Source organism: Nicotiana tomentosiformis, chromosome 10, assembly GCF_000390325.3.
Source record: "Nicotiana tomentosiformis chromosome 10, ASM39032v3, whole genome shotgun sequence".
Classification (NCBI taxonomy): domain Eukaryota; kingdom Viridiplantae; phylum Streptophyta; class Magnoliopsida; order Solanales; family Solanaceae; genus Nicotiana; species Nicotiana tomentosiformis.
The window spans coordinates 13,380,671-13,403,106 of NC_090821.1; the positions used below are offsets into that span (position 1 = coordinate 13,380,671).

The window sequence follows — 22,436 nt, forward strand, 5'->3', positions numbered from 1 at the left end:
CTATTGCATAAGTAGGGGTCTAAGCAGTGCTGCTTGCGTGGTGTCTGAAGTTCCTAAAAGTTGAGACAACTGCTCGCTTAGATCATCAACCTCTCCGAGCAAGTTTCTAATGTTGTTGCTCGTCTCTTGCAATACTCTAGCAGCTGAAACCTGCCATACATGCATTAACCAAAACAAATGTAGAACATTAATTGAGATGGGAACTGTGATAGATATTTGTAAACAAAATACAGTCTGAGATATAGTAAAACGGACAAGTTCAGTAACTGTAATGTTTTAAGAGGAGGTCACAAAAAGTTGAGATTATGATAGTTTTCTAGGATTGTTTATTTCTTTTTCCATATACGTTGTACCTCTAAATCTAACTGAAAGAAACTTAAAATTTTGATTTTCTTTTCAGTTTGTTTTCCCTTCGCGATGGTAGTGAAGGAGGAGCTCTTCGGATTCTTTTTTCTTTTGGTTCGAAAGAGTTATTATATTATATATTAAGCATGTAGATGTCATAGAAGTTTTATAATGCATACTATAGTTCCTAAACAAAATATAAGATATCTCAATTTATGTACCATGTTTTCCTTTTTTGTCTAATATGCATAATACTTCCTTATAGAAATAATTTAATTTTAAAATTTTTACTTTACTTTTAATGAGATAATTAATAATCACACAAATATCTATGACTTGTTTTAGATCACAAATTTAAAAAGTCATCTTCTTTTTTGACTTTAAACTTTGTGCCGGGTCAAAAACTGCCACATAAATTGGGACGAAGGGAGTATATATTACTATATCAGTTATATTTTATGTCTTAGTTTGACAAGAGTATGAAGTTTTAGAAGGTAAAAAAGATATTTGAATCTTATGATCTTAAACTAAAGATATTGTGGGACTAAACCAGCTCACAGATACTCTTAACATGGTATGATATTGTTCACTTTGGGCTAATCCCGCATGATTTTTCCCAAAAAGTCTCGCACTATTAAGAGATCCATACACCTTAAATGTAGCATCCCAATCTTTTTAGCTACCAATGTGAGACTTTATTCGCACACCCAACAATCTCTCCCTCGAACTAAGTTTCACATGACTACTACCATGATCCAAGGGTCTCTTTTTCGAACTAAGTTCTACGTCGTCTATTATCACGATCCACGAGTTAATTTTCGAATTCACCGTGTACCACCCTCATTGTGAGAATAATTATGAAAATCGAAGTCTGCAACTAGTTTTTTCGTGTATGCTCATCTCCAAGCTCGTAAGGTAAGCAAATTGATCCACGAAGCATCGCTCTACCATCTTCATACTCGTCCCGTCGAAATTAGGATCTGATACCAATTATTGGGCTAAACCAGTCCACAGATACTCTTAACATGATATAATATTATCCGCTTTGGACTAAGCCAATGTGGTTTTTCCCACAACGTCTCACACCATTAAGAGATTCTTATACCTTATATGTAGTATCCCAATCTTTTTAGCTACTAATGTGAAACTTTATTTGTACATCCAACAAGTGTGTATAATATATCAAAAACTACCTTTTGAATCTTGTGTTATCAAACATGCCATGTCATTCCAAAAAAAGAAAATATCATTAATTGTAAAATATGAATGTTGGAATAAAAATTAAACTTATTAAGAGTCCGTTTGGACATAAGAATTTTTTTTTTTTTTTCCAAAAAAATTTTACTTTTTTCTGAAATCAGCGTTTGTTCATAAAATTTTCAATTTTCACTTGAAGACGCATATTTTGAAAATTTTCGAAAATTTGAAAAACTCCAAAAAGCTGGTTTTCAAAATTTTCACTCAAATCACTCACAAAACTTCAAAAACAACTCAAAATTATTTTCATGTCCAAACATAACTCTAAATTTCAGATACCATTTTCACTTTAAAAATTTTCCCCCTTATTTTAAAATTTTACAATTCTTATGTCCAAACGCCCACTAAATATATAAAAATGTATTATTCTATTTTAACCAAATTAAACAGAAAAGTGAGACACATAAATTGAAACAAAGAGAGTAAAAATCTTTTGGATCATCTCCAAATTAAGAAGCGCAAAGTACCTTGTCATAGGACCTATTTCGAAGCTCAGGAAGAAGCTGTTGCAACTTGGAAACAAGATCATTGATTTGGTCCTCAGTTATCCTTGAAACCCCAGAATGCCTTGAGCGAGCCCTGCTGTTAGACATCTTTCAGATTACTGAATATTGTTTTCTTTGAAGTGAAGCAGCTTAGCAGTGGAGAAACAAATTTTATAATGGATCAAGCAATAGTGGTTGAGAAATATTCGTCTTGAGTATGCAATGTGGGGAAAATATAATGTGGGAGACAAGTTATGGAGAGTTTGTAAAAAGGGGTGCTTTGAAGAAGATAAAAGAGGAAAGAGAAAAACACTAATGCACAAGACAATTGCATTGGGACTATGGGAGAAAGAAGATGGGGATATATAGCTTGTGTTGGAATAGGGTTTTGGGAGATAGAAGAAACAAAGTTTCAAAAATTGTGCCTTCTATATGATATCTTCCTTCTAAAGTTGCAAAACTGGACTTATAGCGTGGTTAACCTTAAAAATCAGTTTATTTTGAGAATTTTTTTTTAAAAAATATTTTTTTTAAAAATACTTTTAAAGAGAAACAGTTTATGTTTGATCAAACTTTTAAAAAGTGTTTGAAATTGTATTTTTCTCGAAAGTGCTTTTCAAAAATATATTTTTAGAAAGAAACTATTTTTGTTTGATTCTCAAAAATTGTCTGGTCAAACACTTCAAATTTAAAAAAAAATTGTTTTTGGCTTTGGACAATCTTGGTCTAACACGCTATTAAATCTCTTTTGGATTTTATGAATTTAATTTACATATATATACCTAACAAATTAATTGACAGTGTAAATAATTTTATACCATGATCGTAATTTAATTTTTTGAAGCAAGTTGTTTTTATTTTCGGGGTATTAGTTTCAACTATTACAGATAGTTACTCATGATTAGTTTTCTACATAATAGTTTAAAATGTTCTGACTAGTTTGCGGTGTTCTACTGTTCTCTTTGTCTCTCTGTGTATATGTGAGACTGTCAGAAATACACTCAATACCATGTTATTTTATTGCATTCTATGTTCTAATAAAATGAGCATTTGTCTAGAAAGTGAAACTAATTCACGATATCAGATCAGTAACCATCTTCTTGAAATAAATCAACAAATAAAATATATACATGAAAGATCTACAAGCTCACCACTAAAATCACACACATGAAATTTCAAGAAGGAATGGAGTAGGGTGGCAGAGGACCGGTTGACTGGTCAATGATATCATTTACTAAAATGGAAACCAAATCAAATGACACGTGGACCCCACATGAATGCAAAATAAACGTTATCGTTCTTAATTGGATTTTTTTTTTCTTCCTCCCTTAGGTTAATATTTTGCATGTTTTTAATATTACAACAGTGAGTCACTCATAAGCTGTTATGGTAAAAGATGAATCCTTATCTGATCCTCATCAGTCTCTGTTCCTTATCTATTTCGGACAGATCGACCTTCGCTTTCATAGAGCTCTTTTTTCAAATTAACTAATCAGATGCAAATTTCGGATTCTTCTAAGTCATAATTCTGTTAGTACAAGTTAGGTGAATTTCTTGCCTTTCGGTACAAACTAGAAGCTTAAGCGGAGTGGCATGAACGTTGAAAATTCATACAACCGTCCTACCTTGATTGAGGTTGAGGCATGTATAATTGCGAATTGTTGGTGTTACGTTGTTATTGTTGTTATGAACTATCCGGTAACTTAATTACTACTTTGCGTTGATTAGTTCTATAATAGTAATGTACTTTAAGCTGGAAAAAATAAATTTTACATTATAGCTCAATCCGAGCATGCGAAGAGATCGACGGAAGTTAATTTTATTTGTTGTTTTATAGATATAACCTCCAATTTCTTGTAATTTCATGCTTCCTCTAGCACATTCAAAAGTGAAGACTAAAAGAATTTTATAGTAAACAATTAAAGTTTTCATATGTCTCAAGCACATAATTTTATTGCCATCGTGTCTTGTGTACTTGAATTCTATGTTGATTCATTTCTTATGCAAACACACAGGAAATATCGCATTGGAGCACTAACATGGTCCATCGGTTCGTTAATTGAAATTTCTGATGGCTCGATTTTTTCTTCTGGTTACATCTGCCATATTTTATCTGGTGAGATACTATGACAAGGCATAAATAGATGGCAGCTTAAAATCGTCATCAAATTTCATTTTGACATTTTAACTGAGTGTGGTGATCCGACCGGTCGTTTTGTGTATTATTGCCGTGTTCTCCTATTTTTTGCTTCTTCTATATTCATTTGTGGTTATGTGACTTACCGAGGTGGCTGGTTTGGTTTCAGGGGTGTTTTGGAGTGAATTGGAGCACTTAGTATCAAAGTTGGAAGAGTTGACCAGACTTTGATTATTGTGTAAACAACTCTGGAATGGAGTTCTGATGGTTCCGATAGTTTCGTATGTTGATTCTGGACTTAGGCGTGTGTCCGAATTTTGATTAGGAGGTCCGTAGGTTGATTTAGTGCATTTTGACAAAAGTTTAAAAGTTTAGGGGTTTGACCGACAGTTGAATTTTTTGATATCGGGTTTGGATATAGGTTCCGGGAGTTGGAGTAGGTCCATTGTATCATTTATGACTGGTGTGAAAAATTTGAGGTCAATCGGAATTGGTTTGATATGATTCGGCATTAATTTTAGCAGTTTGAAGTTTATTAGTTCCTTAGGCTTGAATCGATGTGTGATTTGTGGTTATTATGTTGTTCGATGTAATTTGAGGCTTCGAGCTAGTTCGTATTGTATTTTAGAACTTGTTGGTATGTTTGGATGGGGTCCCGAGGGCCTCGGGGGTGTTTCAAATGGTTAATGGGTCATTTGGACTCGGGGATGAAGGCTAAAGGCTGGTGATTTATGGCGTAATCGCATCTGCGATGGGCTTGGCCGTAAATGCAGAGTCGCACGTGCGGCTGAAGACTCGCAGAAGCGAAGTTGGGACCTCCAGGGAAAACTCCGCAGATGCGGACAATGGATTGCATTTGCGGAGGATGAGCTGGGCAGGGAAATCCGCAAAACCGGACGTTGGTGCGCAGAAGCGCATCCGTAGATGCGAGGGAAGGTCCGCGGATGCGGAAGGCGACTAGGTGAGCATGAGCCGCAGATGCAGAAGTTTTCCGCAAGTGCGGTCCCGCAGGTGCGGGCATTTGACCGCAGATGCGACGGGGCGGAGTTTAAGTGAATAGCGCAGGTGCGAAACTTTGACCGCAGAAGCGAAAATATGCGGCGCAGGTGCGAGAATGCTGGGCATGTTAATAAAAATTGAGGGCTTTCATTGTTTTCTCATTTTTAAAATTGTGGGACACGGTCTAAGGCAATATTTGGAGCATTTCTCATTCCAATTGAAGAGGTAAGTGTTGTTTATTCGGTTTTGGTATAGATATTGAATACCCATTGATTATTGCACCTAATTTTCATGAATCTAAGATAGAATTTGGGGATTTTTGGACTATGTTATTGGATAGTAAAAATTGAGGATTTGGGGGTCGATTTGTAGTCGGAATTGGATGATTTTGGTATGGTTGGACTCAAAATTTAATGGGTGTTTGAAATTAATGAATTTTTTCTGGTTCTGAGGTGCGGGCTCAGAGGTTGACTTTTTGACTTGAGTTATAGATCTTAGCTTTATCGTTTGGAATCACTTCCTATAACTTTTATTGATGGTATTGCATTACTTTGACTAGGTTCGGATCATCCAGAGGTTGATACACACGGGAAGGGTATGTTAGAGGAGTGATTTAGCTTGCTTGATATAAATATCCTACCTAAACTTGGTTGAGGAACTAGTTGCCGGAATTATTTGTGATAGTTACGTGCTATGAGTGGCGCATATGTGTGGGGTTGATCCTATATGCGTGCACCGGGGATGCTATTTCCTTGCTCGGGGTAGTGCTTAGGCTATGACTTGCTTGGAATTGATTGCTAAACTTCAAGTTGAAATGTTTCTCCTATTTATAGTTCTTTGTGAGCTATTTGCACCACACTTGAGATTTCATTGAGATTATTCTTTCGGTTGAACCTGATAAACTGCAAGTTCATGATGAAATTGTCTGTTCTAGCTGTAATAACACACATTGCACATGCTATAGCATGTTATTTATACCAGTACAAGTGTATGAAACTTGATATTCATTGATTACTGTGATGACCCAAAAGGTCATCTTATGTTTTAGAACTCGAATCTGCGCTCTTACATCTTAAAAATCTTATTTTTACCCTCCTCGATTTGTGTGCGCAGTCCGGGCAGGTTTTCCGAAAGCTTTTATGTTGAAAACTAATAAAAATAAGAATTTTTACCTTAAAAGTTGATTTTAGTTGACTTCGGTCAACATTTTTGGTAAACAGGCCCGGATCTGTGCGTTGATGGTCCCGGTAGGTCTGTATCAAATTATGGGACCTGAGCGTATGCCCAAAAATGAATTCGGAGGTCCCTAGTTTGGGTTATGAATTTTTGATAAAAATTAAAAGTTTAAAAATTAATTATTTTTAAGAATTGATTGATGTTTGGCATTGTTAGTACCGGGTCCATATTTTGGTTCGGGAGCCCGGTACAGGTTTATTATGATATTTAAGACCTGTCTGAGAAATTTGGTGAGAAACGGAGTTGATTTGACGTGATTCGAACATTCGGTTGAGAAAATAGTAATTTTAAAGTGTTCTTAGAATTTCATTCGATTTGGTGCTAATATCGGAGTTCTAGGTATTATTTTGGCGATTTGATCTTGCGAGTAGGTCCGTATGATATTTTTAGACTTGTGTGCAAGTTTGGTTTAGAGCCCCGAGGGTCCGGGTGAGTTTCGGATAGGCTACGGGGTGATTTACACTTAGAAAATCTGAGATTTTTGCTGCAGCAGCTATTTTGGTGTGCCCTTCTTTGTGTTCGCGTAGGTAGTGTCACGAACGCGAAAGGTAAAATGGGGGAAGGGGAAATTTCTTCTTCGCGAACGCGAAGGACTGGTCGCGAACGTGAAGTCTTGGGGGGAGTTGCCTTATGCGAACACGTAGAAAGACTCGCGAACGAGAAGGCCTTAGGCCGTTGTGCATCGCGATCGCGACAGGCCTCTCGCGAATGCGATGAAGGCTTGTCTAGTGACTTAAAACAGACTCCAAACATTGGTTTAAGCCATTTCTTCAACATATTTCAAGAACCAAATGGGTAGAGGTAATTTTAAAGAGTCATTTTCTTCCCCAAAGTATTGGTAAGTGATTCTAAACCATTTTCTTTCAATTACCCATTACATTTCTTGAATTATCAACCTAAAATCTAGAGTTTCATGGTAGAATTAGGGGTTAGGGTAGAAACTAGGGATTTCAAAAATTTGAGAATTTAGACCCCAATTTGAAGTCGGATTCCAAAACTAATTACATATTCGGGCTCGGGGGTGAATGGGTAAAAGGATTTTGGTCCGAACCTCGGGTTTTGACCAAGCGGGCCCGGGGTCAAATTTTTGACTTTTTGGAGGAAAATTTGGGAAATTTAATTCATCTAATATAATTGATTCCTTTAGCAATATTTGATATTATTGAGTCATTTGTGAATAGATACGAGTGGTTTGGAGGTGAATTCCAAAGGAAAAACTATGATTAAGAATTAAGTGGCCTTCGGAGCGAGGTAAGTGTTGTGTCTAACCCTGACTTGAGGGAATTAGGATCCTTAGATTACTTGCTAAGTGAAATTCATATGAGCGGCGTATATGTGAGGTGACGAGTACTTATGCGCCGCCAATTTATCTGTTTTTCATGTTTCTCTGTTTTTCTTATATTGTCTCATTCATATGCCAAATTGCTACGTGTTATACTAGTGTTGTTCAATTTATCATTCTTATCATGTTTACGGATTTTCTAGTGATAGTTGAGTTTTTATTTCAAAGTTGAGATTGATATTATTGAACCCAATGTTGAAGTAAGGTTTGTACTTGTTATTATATCTCCCTTTGTTAGTTATGCATTGGATTATGATAAGGGAGAGTGTTAATGCACGAAGGGTGATGCCGTGCCATATTGTGAGTGTTAATGCACGAAGGGTGATGCCGTGCGATATTGTGAGTGTTAATGCACGAAGGGTAATGTCGTGCCATATTATGAGTGTTAATGTACGAAGGGTGATGCCGTGCCATATTGTGAGTGTTAATGCACGAAGGGTGATGTTGTGCCATGATATGAGAGTTAATGCACGAAGGGTGATGCCGAGCCATTTCTATTAATTTTATGGTGATATTGAGAGTAAAAGCACGGAGGGTGATGCCGTGCATTTTTTCTTACTGTATTCACTATTCCTATTGATTCATGGTATATTGACTGCTCCGGTGATCATTCTGTAGTAGTTCTTTATCTTGTATTCCCCTCAGTATGTTCCCCTCCCGACATTTCTTGTTTAGTTCTTCATTTCTGTTATTTGCATATACACTGTTAAATTGCACAAGTTGATTTGTAGGTGTCTTGCCTTAGCCTTGTCACTACTTCGTCGAGGTTAGGCTCGACACTTACCAGTACATGGGGTCGGTTGTACTGATACTGCACTATGCACTTTCTGTGCAGATTTTGATACTGGCTCGGGTTGATCGAGATTTTGCTATTGGTCCGCTGTCCGGAGATTCAAGGTAGATCTGTCGGCATTCACAGACCTTGAAGTCCCCGTCTATCTTTTCTGTTCTACTGTTTCTTTCATTCAGACAGTTGTATTTCTTTCTTACTATTACTTGTAGCAAATTCTAGAATGCTCGTGAATTGTGACTCCAGATTCGGGTGGTAGTAATTAATACAGTTTTATGATATTCCGCACTTATTATATTTTATCTTACTTAATTATAGTTATTTACTGAATGGAAATAAGGAATTGGTTTAATGATTCTCTAACGTTGGCTTGCCTGGCAAGTGAAATGTTAGGCGTCATCATGGTCCCGTCGGTGGAAAATTTCGGGTCATGACAGTTGGTATCAGAGCACTAGGTTACATAGGTATCACGAGTCATGAGCAAGCTTAGTAGAGTCTGAAGGATCGGTACGGAGACGTCTGTACTTATCTCTCAGAGGCTATGAAGTTTAAGAACAATATCACCTCTTTCATTCCTTATCATGCGACATTGATTTTTCTTGAAACCTATATCTCACATTCCTTTGTATCTACTCGTGTATGACATTGCGCACTCGGTATCAGTTGTGCGTCGACGGTTCGTGATGCCGTAGATGAACTATGTGGGAGCCAGAGATGCGCAAACATTGCCTCAACATGTGATTCTGACTGAAGATGCAGACGTATAAAGAGATCACTCAGTGAATAATGTGGGGGAGGGGGGGTGCATGGCATCTGGTTGATTTATACGAGTTGTGAAGGTTAATATTGTGGACCATCGGACGTGGTGAACTATGACTTCGCGCCGAGTGGGGGAGTCCACTATCAATGAATGGATTGCGAGTCATGTGTTATATCAGTTTTGGCCTGAAATGTATCCCAAAATTTACATGTGTTTAAGGCCTGATATTTTGTAGAGGATAAGGTTGGGACTTGTGGTATGTCCGCCTCCGTAATAATCCTATACTTCAGTACCAAAGGAGTTAGAGAAACAACTTTAAATTTACAGAAGATCTACTCAGCGTGGACGTCATGGTTGCAGATTTTGGGATGCTTCGGAGGAAGTACAGTGGTTGACGAGATTCTGGACTATGTGGTTTGTGCCAAGATTTGTTTGTATGGAGCTTTAATTTTGTGATCGTTGTGTATAATTAGGGGTAAGAGTTACCTTTGAGAAGAATCGAAGAGTATGTTAAGAAATGGGTCGGCTCAACAGTGTCGAGACAACATAACAAAAGAATAAATTAGCCTTGGGAGAGATAATTCATAATTCTACACAGGTGTATGTGGCAAGCCTATGAAGAGGGCAGACCAGCCAATACAACACCGCCCACTTGGCTCGGTTCTCAGAAATGCTTTTGAAAGAGTTTGTTTCCCGGACTCTCCGTAATGCATGGTGCATAGGGTTTGAACGATTGCGTCAGGTCACCATGACAATGTCATAATATGCCATCAGGTTCAATAAGTTAGCCCGTCATATTCCTACTTTGCTTCCTACAGCCAAAGAGCGAGTCCGCAGACTCATTAAGGGACTTATTATGATCGTAAAATTTTGTATGACTCGGGAGCTACAGGCTGATACTTCATTTCCACTAGTGGTAGAAATTTCCAAGATATTAGAATATGTTCGGGGTAAGGAAAAAGGAAACTAAGGAGACCAAGACGTCTCGAGGTTCTTGGAGATTCAGTGGATTCTACTCTGTGAGTATAAATCATTATGGCGGGGGCTCGGGTAGTCGGCCAACCCAGTTCACACATCGGATTAATCGAGGTGCTCCAATAAGTTCTTTTAATGCACCACTGACATAAGTGTCCTATAATGATTATTCTAGTTATCTGGCACAGACTCAGTATGAGTAGCCAAACCCGCAAATGGGTTGTTATGAATACGGCGATACGAGGCACATTATGAGAAAATTGTCCCAAACTTGGGAGAGGCATATTTCATCAAAGCACTCAGGCTACGTGCCCCATTGCAGTTACTACACCACCCACACGATCAGTTAAGGGTGGAGGACAGACGGGTAGAAGGCGTCCTAGAAGTGGAGACCCAGCCGTTGTTATATTTGTTTTATGGTATGGTGGAGGTCGTTACATCAGATGGTGTCGTTATAGGTACGACCTTGATTTAAAATAAAGGAGTAATTTCCTTAACTTGATTCGGTTCTGACTATCAAGACGAGTCCTCCTATTGTGCTCCACTTATGAGTGCGCTTCATAATTCTATAATCTACTTATGTGTTTACTTCTGTTGGGAGGTTTTATGGAGATAACTATACCTATCATTCCATGATGGACTCTAATAAGATCAATGAGGCTAAAGGTACCTTTCTGGTACTTATTTCGGTATGTTTTGATGTATTTCCGGATAATTTATTTACAAATTATGAATTATATGCCCTACCGATGTGGGGTTCATTATGTGTTGTGATTTTGTTTAACGAAATTTATTTAAAAGGAGAAAATGGAAAGTTTCGATTGGCAAGATGTGCATATTACTTGTGATTCAAAACGGAGGCCGAGGTCCTCGTATTTTAAAATAAATTGTTATGTTTAAATAGGGCTATGAGCTGCGGTGGAAGTTATATAAGGTCGAGATCCTTGTGATAAAAACTATTCTTGTGTTTAAATTCTCCCTTATGAAATTTAATTTGTACGGTAGTACTAATAGGGAGTCATGCCTGCTAGGCTTATTTAAAAATATTTGTATGAAATGCTCTGTGCATACTTGCCAAATTCATGTTGTAATATTGAGTTGTAACCTACGAGGCAGGTGCCCGCCCAGGTGGCGTTAAATGCGACTCGTTAATTCGGGTAAATAATTCTGAGGTTTTCATGCCTCGCATCTCGTTATTAGTATTGTGAATGTTTGAAATGATATTTTTGTTAACATAAAGTTAATTGACGATTATGTAATTGATTATGAACAATTATTAATACCAGATTGACCTAGAAGGGTGCCCCATTTAGATGGTCAGACGAGTATGGGTTGAGCCTTCAGAAGCTCAAGACCGCTTTGACTACAACGCTAGTGTTGGTATTACCCACAGGTTCAGGATCGTATACGGTATATTGTGACGCCTCTCACATTGGGCTTGGTGCAGTATTAATGCAAGATGGCAAGGTAATTGCATATGCGTCGCGGCAATTGAAAGTTCACGAGAAGAATTATCCTATTCATGACTTAGAACTGGCAGCCATTGTTTATGCGCTGAAGATTTGGAGGCATTACCTCTACGGTGTCTCGTGTGAGGTATTTACTGATCATCGTTGCCTTCAGTACCTGTTCAAACAAAAAGATCTTAATTTGAGTCAAAGAAGATGGTTGGAGTTGTTGAAAGACTATGATACCACCATTTTGTATCACCCCGGAAAGGCCAATGTGGTGGCCGATGCTTTGAGTAGAAAGGTTATGAGTATGGGCAGTCTTGTGTCTATTCTGGTTGGTGAGAGGCCATTAGCTGCATATGTTCAAGTTCTGGCTAACCAATTCGTGAGGTTAGATGTTTCAGAACCCAATCGAGATCTAGCTTGCATAGTGGCTCGGTCTTCTTTATATGAGCGCATCAGAGAAAGGCAGTATGATGATCCTCGTTTACTTGTCCTTAAGGGCACGATGCGTCACGATGATGCCAAACAGGTTGCTGTGGGGGAAGATAGAGTTCTGCGAATGCAGGATCGTATTTGTGTGCCTAATATGGATGGGCTTTGTGAATTAATTCTTGAAGAGGCATACAGTTCCAGGTATTCTATTCATCCAGGTATCGCCAAAATGTATCAAGATTTGCGGTAACATTATTGGTGGAGGAGAATGAAAAAAGTTATAGTTGTATATGTAGCTCAGTGTCTGAATTGTCAGTAAGTTAAGTATGAGCATCAGAGACCTGGTAAGTTGCTTCAGAAGTTAGAAATTCCTGAATGGAAATGGGAGCGTATCACTATGGATTTTGTTGTTGGAGTCCCAGGGACTCAGAGAAAATTTGATGCAGTTTGGGGTCATTGTGGATAGGTTGACCAAGTCAGCACATTTCATTCCAGTGGAAGCTACCTATTCTTCAAAAAGGTTAGCTGAAATTTTCATTTGTGAGATTGTCCGCCTTCACGGGGTGCCCATGTCTATTATTTCCGATCGAGGTACGCAGTTTACCTCGCATTTTGGAGGGCAGTACAGCGTGAGTTGGGTACGCGGGTTGAGTTGAGCACAACATTCCATCCTCAGACGGACGAGCAGTTTGAGCGTACTATTTAGATCTTGGAGTATATGCTGTGTTATTAACTTTGAAGGTTCTTGGGATCAGTTCTTGCCATTAGAGGAGTTTGCCTACAATAACAACTACCAGTCGAGTATTTAAATGGCTCCATATGAGGCATTATACGGAAGGCGATGTCGTTCGCCAGTTGCCTGGTTTGAACTGGGAGAGGCTCGGTTATTGGGTATCGATTTGGTACAAGATGCCTTGGATAAGGTCAAGATTATTTAGGATCCACTTCGCACAGCTCAGTCTAGGCAAAAGAGTTATGCCGACCATAAAGTTCGTGATATTGCATTCATGGCTGGAGAAAGAATATTGCTTCGGGTATTGCCCATGAAGGGTGTTATCAGATTTGGGAAGAAGGGCAAGTTGAGACCTAGGTATATCGAGCCATTTGAGATCCTCGAGAGAGTGAGGGAGGTAGCTTATAGACTTGCGTTGCCTCCAGGTTTATCCTCAGTTCATCCGGTATTTCATGTGTCTATGCTCCAGAAATATCATGGTGACCCGTCCCACGTGTTAGATTTCAGCTTTGTCTAGTTGGACAAGGATTTGACATACGAGGAGGATCTGGTGGCAATTCTAGCCCGGCAAGTTCGCCAGTTGAGATCAAAGAGTTACCCTTCAATTCGAGTGCAGTGGAGAGGTCAGCCTATTGAGGCAGCTACTTGGGAGTCTGAGTCCGATATGCGGAGTAGATATCTCCACCTTTTCACAGCCCAGGTACTTTTCTATGTCCAATCGAGGATGAATGGTTGTTTTAGAGGTGGAGAATGTGATGATCTAAAAGCTTATCTTAAGTTTTAGAACTCGAATCTACGCTCTTAAGCCTTAAAAATCTCATTTTTACCCTTCTCGATTTGCGTGCGCAGTCCAAGCAGGTTTCCGGAAAGCTTTTATGTTGTAAACTAATGAAAATAAGAATTTTTGCCTTAAAAGTTGATTTTAGTTGACTTCGGTCAACATTTTTGGTAAATGGGCCTGGATCCATGCGTTAACGGTCCCGGTAGGTCCGTATCGAATTATGGGACCTAGGCGTATGCACGGAATTGAATTCGGAGGTCCCTATCTTGAGTTATGAATATTTGATGAAAATTAAAAGTTTGAAAATTAATTATTTTTAAGAATTGATTGATGTTTGGCATTGTTAGTACCGGGTCCGTATTTTAGATCCGGAGCCCGGTACAGGTTCATTATGATATTTAAGACCTCTTTGAGAATTTTGGTGAGAAAATAGTAATTTTACGTGATTCGGACCTTCGGTTGAGAAAATAGTAATTTTAAAGTGTTATTGAGAATTTCATTCGATTTGGTGCTAAATTCGGAGTTCTAGGTATTATTTTGGCGATTTGATCAAGCGAGAAGGTCCGTATGATATTTTTAGACTTGTGTGCATGTTTGGTTTGGAGACCCGAGGGCTCGGGTGAGTTTCGGATAGGCTACGGGGTGATTTGCACTTAAAGAAATTTGAGATTTTTGCTGCAGCAGCTTTTCTGGTGTGCCCTTCTTCGCATTCGCATAGGTAGTGTCACGAACGCGAAAGGTAAAATGGGGGAAGGGGAAATTTCTTCTTCGCGAATGCGAAGGACTGGTCGTGAATGTGAAGACTTGGGGGGAGTTGCCTTATGCGAACGCGTAGAAAGACTCGCGAACACGAAGGCTTTAGGTCGTTGTGCATCGCGATTGTGACAGGCCTCTCGCGAACGCCTGTCCAGTGACTTAAAACAGACTCCAAACACGGGTTTAAGCCATTTCTTCAACATTTTTCAAGAACCAAACGGGTTGAGGCGATTTTCAAGAGTCATTTTCTTCCCCAAAGTGATGGTAAGTGATTCTAAACCATTTTCTTTCAATTACCCATTACATTTCTTGAATTATCAACCTAAAATCTAGAGTTTCATGGTAGAATTAGGGGTTAGGGTAGAAACTAGAGATTTCGAAAATTTGAGAATTTAGACCCCAATTTGAGGTCGAATTCCAAAACTAATTACATATTCGGGCTCGGGGGTAAATGGGTAAAAGGATTTTGGTCCGAACCTCGGGTTTTGACCAAGCGGGCCCGGGGTCAATTTTTTTAATTTTTGGAGGAAAATTTGGGAAATTCAATTTATGCAATATAATTGATTCCTTTAGCAATATTTGATATTATTGAGTCATTTTTGAATAGATACGAGTGGTTTGGAGGTGAATTCCAAAGGAAAATCTGTGATTGAGAATTAAGTGGCCTTCAGAGCGAGGTAAGTGTTGTGTCTAACCCTGACTTGAGGGAATTAGGAACCTTAGATTACTTGCTAAGTGAAATTCATGTGAGCGGCGTACATGTGAGGTGACAAGTACTTATGCGCCGCCAATTTACCTGTTTTCCATGTTTCTCTGCTTTTCTTATATTGTCTCATTCCTATGCCAAATTGCTATGTGTTATACTAGTGTTGTTCAATTTATCGTTCTTATCATGTTTACGGATTTTCTGGTGATAGTTGAGTTTTTATTTTAAAGTTGAGATTGATATTATGGAACCAAATGTTGAAGTAAGGTTTGTACTTGTTATTCTATCTCCCTGTTGTTATTTATGCATTGCACTATGGTAAGGGAGAGTGTTAATGCACGAAGGGTGATGTCGTGCCATATTGTGAGTGTTAATGTACGAAGGGTGATGTCGTGCCATATTGTGAGTGTTAATGCATGAAGGGTGATGTCGTGCCATGATATGAGAGTTAATGCACAAAGGGTGATGTCGTGCCGTTTCTATTAATTTTATGGTGAGATTGAGAGTAAAAGCACGAAGGGTGATACCGTGCTTTTTTCCTTTCTGTATTCACTATTCCTGTTGATTCATGGTATATTGACTGCTCCAGTGATCATTCTATTGTAGTTCTTTATCTTGTATTCCCCTCAGTATGTTCCCCTCCCGACATTTCTTATTTAGTTCTTCATTTCTATTATTTGCATATACATTGTTAAATTGTACAGGTTGATTTGTAGGTGCCTTGCCTTAGCCTCGTCACTAATTCATCGAGGTTAGGCACGACACTTACCAGTACATGAGGTCAGTTGTACTGATACTGCACTCTACACTTTCTGTGCAAATTTTGATACCGGCTCGGGTTGATCGACATTTTGCTATTGGTCCGCTATCCGGAGACTCAAGGTAGATCTGTCGGCATTCACAGACCTTGAAGTCCCCGTCTATCTTTTTTGTTCTACTATTTCTTTCATTAAGACAGTTGTATTTCTTTCTGACTATTACTTGTAGCAAATTCTAGAATGCTCGTGAATTGTGACTCCAAATCCGGGTGGTAGTAATTAATACAGTTTTATGATATTTCGCACTTATTATATTTCATTTTACTTAATTATAGTTATTTACTGAATGGAAATAAGGAATTGGTTTAATGATTCTCTAACGTTTGCTTGCCTAGCAAGTGAAATGTTAGGCGCCATCACGGTCCTGTCGGTGGAAAATTTCGGGTCGTGATAATTACGTACATATATTCCCGTATATTTGTTTCCTCTATGCTATGAGCTGGACTGGTAGCATGCGACAACGTCGAGAGAAATTTGGTTGTTAGCACGTGAGTTGTTCGTGCGGTTGATATTATTAGCACGTGAGTTGTCCAAATATTGATTATTTAGAACGTGAGTTGTTCGTGCGGTTGTTATTGTAGCACTAGAGTTGTCCGTGCAGTACTTGAGTTGCCCGTGCAATGTGTGGATATAGATCTATCCCCCTAGGGTCACCCTCTCATGTTTCTCTCTTGATGGTGTACCTGCAGATATTGAGTAAAACTGATCAGTGGTTTGGTACGGATATGTAAAGATTGAGGAAAGTATGGCTAGTGTTGTTTTGATTTAAATTTCATCTCTACTTGCAATTTCCATGGTTTATTATCTGACTTATTTGCATATTATCTTATATGCTGTACAAATGACTGAACAGAGATTGTGAGTAATTCTACACACACACACACACACACAAATAGTCCTTTCTGTAGCTTATACTTGATCATATTACTATTCTATATTTGTTGATTTATGAAATTGCATAGGTTATAACAAGTATCATTTATAATTCTTGCTTATTTTACCTCACCAAGGTTAGTTACAATGCGTATTAGTACATTGGGTCGGTTGTACTCATACTACACTCTGCACTTAATTGTGCAGATGTAGGTATTGGTACCAATTATCAGTAGCAGCATTGCTTGTTCAGCTAAGTATTGAGCGATGAGGTAGAGCTGCATTTTCCGCCCGCAGTCTTGACTTGTCTTTTTGTAATAATCCGACTGGTCATTTTGAGCTTTTGTATTCCGTTCAGCTATTTGAAGTCATGGGCAACTTTGTATGATGTTATTATGACTTGTGTGAATCGTCGGTTTTGGTTTTCATGCGATTCATGATTGATTTGGAAGAATGATTATCAACTAGGAAGCTTTAAGTTGAAAAAGTTGACTAAGTTTGACTTTTGTGTATTTGACTCCGGATCGGATTTTTGAAGTTTCATCAGGTCCTGATAGTAATTTTGGACTTGGGTGTATGCCCAAATTTGCATTTGGATATTCCTAGAAGGTTTTGACACTAATTGGCAAAAGTTGGCAATTTGATGGCTGAGAATATTCGTAAGTTTGACCGAGGGTTGACTTTGATGATATCGGGTTTGAATTATTGTTCCGGGAGTTGGAATAACTTTGTTATGTCATTTGGGACTTGAGTGCAAAATTTGAGGTCATTCCGGATTGATTTGATATGGTTCGGCACGCGTTTTAGAAGTTAAAAGTTTAAAAGTTCATTGAGTTTGATATGAGGTGCGATTCATCGTTTCGATATTGTTATGCATGATTTGAGGTCTCGAGTAAAGCCGTGTTATATTATGGAACTTATTGGTATAATCGGACGGGGTCCCGAGGGGCTCAGATGAGTTTCAGATGAGGTTCGAATCATTTTGGCTATGCTGGTTTGGCAGGGATACAGGTGTGACCGCGCATGCGGAGCCTTGGGCGCATTGTGCGGTGATAAAGAAGCGGTATTTGAAGCGCAAGAGAGGAAAGTGAAGCTGGGAGCAGGAGTCCGCAAATGAGGAGGTTTCTTCACATTTGCAAAGGCACAGATGCGGTAGCTTTGGGGCAGAAGCAGGAAGGGCGTATATGCGGCTTTTTCATCGCACCTGTGATGTCACAGAAGCGGAGTTTGTTCCATAGGTGCGAGAGCTTTGGGATCAGTCATTGTTCACAGAAGCGATGGTTGGGGCCGTACATGCGGTTCCGCAGAAGCGGTGTTTTGGTCGCAGGTGCGACTTACCTGAGCAGACTCACTATATATCGAGGTTTGGTTCTTTTTATCACATTTTGAGATTTGGAGCTTGATTGTGGGTGACTTTGGAGAGGAATTTAACAATATAGATTGGGGTAAGTATTCTTGACTCGATTTTGATTATATTTCATGAATATGTGTTCGATTTTGGCATTTAAATTATGAATTTTTAAGAGAAATTAAAGGTTTTTGTCTAAATTTCCCTAAAGTAGATTTTTGAGTTTTGAACATTGATTTGGAGTCGGATGTGAGTGAAACTAGTATTGATGGACTCGTAATTGAATGAGTTGTCAGATTTTGTGAGTTTTACCAGGTTCCGAGGTGTAGGCTCGGGTTTGGCCGAGAGTTCACTTTGGGCTTTTGATTAAAGATTCAACCTTTATCGATTGAGTTTGTTTCCTTTGGCATTATTTGATGTTCTTGAGTTGCTTTTGGCTAGTTTAGAGCCTTTCGCAGGTCGATACGTGCGGGATGGCATTTCTAGAGTATGGTTTGGCTTGCCCGGTATTGAATTAGGCTTGTTCAAGGTAAGTAACATATCTAAAATTGGATTTGAGGGTATTTAACCCTGGGAACTGTGTTATAAAAGATATATTGAGATGGTGCACATGCTAGGTGACAAGAGTGTAGGAGTACACTGAGGAAATCATGATTTTAGTCAACTATTAGACTATGACCGGACTTGTTTTGATGTTATATCTTGTTACATCCATGTTCTCCCTACTTGTTTGATTGTATGAGCTGTGAATAATGTTAGAAACCATGTTTAGGATATATGCTTATTCTGTTTGGAACCACTAAGGTCATCTTTGCTGTTGAGTTATTTGCTTAAACTGCAATTGCATACTCAGCCATATTCATTCATTTGCATATCATATCTCAGCCTCCGTTATCATTTGTTGTCACATCATGTTATCATTATTTGGGCTAATTGGCATGAGATTTGTGAACCCGAGAGATTGGAGTGATTGATAACTGAGTTGGGTCCTGAGGGCCAGATTGCGAATAATGTTTATTGGTTCATGATAGGATCGGGCTGCACGCCACAACGGATTTTATTGATTCATGATGGGATCGGGCTGCACGCTGCATCAGGTTTTATTAATTCATGATGGGATCGGACTGCACGCCGCAGCAGGCCATGTTGGCTTATATTAGCGCTTGGGGCAGGATCCGTCCCTACAGAGTCTGACATACCAGCAGTGAGCAGAGGTACCGTACAAGGCTGAGTGAATGAGTGTGCTGAGTGATTGAGCGTGATGACTGGGAGTGCGTAACAGTGAGATTGAGTACTCCGAGTGTGCGAGTACATGAGTTCATCACTATGATGCATTGCATTTGACATGCGTACTTTACCTATAGGCATAGAGACTCATTTCCTCATGCTATACAGTTTTGTGACATTCATGACTTCACATGCACATTGACATGTAGGCATAGAGATTTATTTTACTCATGCTATCTGAGAATGAAATATCTTACCTCTTATTGGAAGATTTTGTAAAAAATCACAGTTTTTCTGATATACTCATATTTTGGTGATTTTGGTCAAAGAGTTGGATTTTACTGTTATACCTAAAAAGCATGCCTATTTTCCGTAACCGTGAATGAGTTGCGTATCATATATTTGAGTTATTACCTGTCATGTTTTTATTATATTGTTACGAATTATTCTTGTCTATTGGTGTTGGACTCTAACCTTTGTCCAAGCTCGTTGCTGCTTTCAACCTAAGGTTAGGTTGGTTACTTGTTAAGTACAAGGGGTCAGTTGTACTCATACTGCACTTCTCCACCTTGTGTGTAGATTTTGGAGCTTATGTTGCTGTGTATGGTGTTAGCTGGCATTGAAGATGAAAATGTGTTCTGGTTGCTGCTGTCTCTTATTCATGGTAGCTATAGATTTATATCTGTTTATGTACATTTCGAATAGATGATATATTTATTTCATACTAGCTTTGTAAACTCGAAATCTTAGAAGCTCATGATTTGTATTACCAGTCACTCTATAAAAGTTCAGTTATATTATCATTATTTCTCTCAGTAAATCTCATTTGAATTGGATTATTGTTAATTGGCTTACCTAGCGGGTTGGGTTAGGTGCCATCACGACTAGTTGGATTTTAGGTCGTGACAAGTTGGTATCAGAGCTCTAGGTTCATAGGTTCTGCGAGTAATGAGCAAGTGTCTAGTAGAGTCTTACAAATCAGTATGATGACGTCCATACCTATCTTCGAGAGGCTACATGGCATTTAGGATAAACATCCCATCTTTCATTTCTTATCATGCGACATTGATTCAGCATGAAGCGTATCTCTTTGAATTCCTTCCACTTACTCGTATGCGTATGTGAGAGCTAGGTATCAGCTGCGCATCAACGTCTTACGTTTCTATGGATGAGGTATGAGATGCATTTTCTTTGTTTTGGTGATGGGCCATTCTAGAGGATTTGAGGCTAGGTTTAGACTGCAACTTAGGATCGGTAGTTTCAGTTACGTGAGCTTGTTCTTTTGGACTTATATGCCTGGTAGTGTCCCTATGAGTGGAAATTATGGCTCGATGATTGGTTGGATGACTATGTGGTAAGTATGACATGATTGCGGTATACGTTCCGATGGTTTGGATGTGGGGAGAAGAGTTTGCTTGGGATGTGGAAAGGACTATTGGATGCTTGAATTCTGTCATGGTGTGTTGTACAGTCTCAAGTTATGATCGTGTTGAGGGAACTTTCATGTCATTTATTTGTGGAATGAAGTAGATTCACATATCTTATGGATGAGTTCAGACTTAAGAAGATTAAGTGATTGCGTAGTAATTGTGGCTATGAAAGGGTATAAGGAAATGCCACTTTGAGGCTAAGCAGGTGGGTTATCACCTACTGGGTAATCTACGGATGTGTGATCCTTATGATGTTCTGTGTTGAGTTTCTTTCTACCTGTGGGTTATATGTGTTGTGATTTGAGTTTGGATTGGTAGTGAAAGTTGACCTGACTATTACTAGGATGAATCCAATCTTAGTAGATGATTTAGGGCATTTTATGGGTTGTGTTGCAGGAGCTTGTGAAGGATTTAGTTGAATCTCGTAGCGAGATTATGGTAGTAATAGAGTATGGGTATTGTGAGTCATCGAATGTTTTATTCTATGACTTTGAGCCAAGTGGGGGAGTCTACCATCGGCGATTTGATTGCATGGTTATGTGTTGCATTGGTTTCGGTCTGAGGCATACTTGTGGATCGGTTATGACTTGTAGATGTTGGTTTTGAGGATGCGTTGAGTAAGGAATTTCTGGATGCATGATGTATTACACCTTATGGATATATGAAATTCTTTGAATGGTTTAGGTTTGATGTTCGTGATGGATGTAATGTACTAAGAAAAAAAGGATTCTCTTAGTTGCTTAGAGGTATAGATTACTTCTTTGGGTGTTATCGTGCTAATGGGCAGAGGTCGTTCGGCCTGTTTGGGCGGTGCAATTGAGATTTGAGTAGAGTGGATAACTCTCGAGAAATTTCTAATGGATTCAAGATTTATATGTGGTAATTCAGAATTCTTCCGAATTTGTATATGGCTAAGATATGAGATTTACGTTGGATGGTGCCGGGACTTACAATATTTCTATATCACAATGGATTCTACATTTCAGTATCCAAAAAGTAAAAGGAATAATTTTATTCACAGAAGGTCTCCTCAGAGTAAGTGCCTCGGTTGTGGTACTTTTGGGGTGCTTAAGCGGAAATACAACGAATTATGGGCTTTAGGACAACGTGATTTTATGCTATGATCTCTTGTGGTGAGCTTTGGGTAAGGATCATGGTGTTATGGTAAGGAGGAGTGTTAACTGGAAGGCAATTCGGAAGGAACTCGAAGAAATAGGACAGCTTAGTAGTAGGTTGGATCAACACGGTAATGGATATGATCGGTTCCTTGGGTACTTATGATGTGTTGAGTCTCTACAAGTGTTTCATGTCAATACTCTTGGGGTTGAAAACCTGCGTGGCTTGATTGAGTTAGAGAGATTCAGTTATGATGGCTTGGTTATGTGCAAATGGGTTTTGAAGAGTTCTCAATGATTGCTACCACGACTTGAGTTGGATATTTTCTTCCGGCATGAGGAGTATGTTGCATATTATGATTTTCTCCCAGATAGGATCGAGAGGAAAGTTTCTAACTAAGTGAGTATGTATTTTATTGATGACTCAGAGTTGATTA

General features: G+C 38.8%; 1 protein-coding gene across 1 annotated transcript; it reads right to left on the reverse strand.

Moving 5' to 3' along the window:
* Positions 1–2,195, reverse strand: LOC117274387 (transcription factor PRE3-like). The gene is made up of 2 exons (XM_033653654.2): positions 2,070–2,195; positions 1–150 (listed from the first exon to the last, which is right to left on the reverse strand). The coding sequence occupies exons 1-2, from the start codon at positions 2,193–2,195 to the stop codon at positions 1–3; spliced, it is 276 nt and encodes a 91-aa protein (XP_033509545.1).
* Between the last annotated feature and the right edge of the window lie 20,241 nt (positions 2,196–22,436).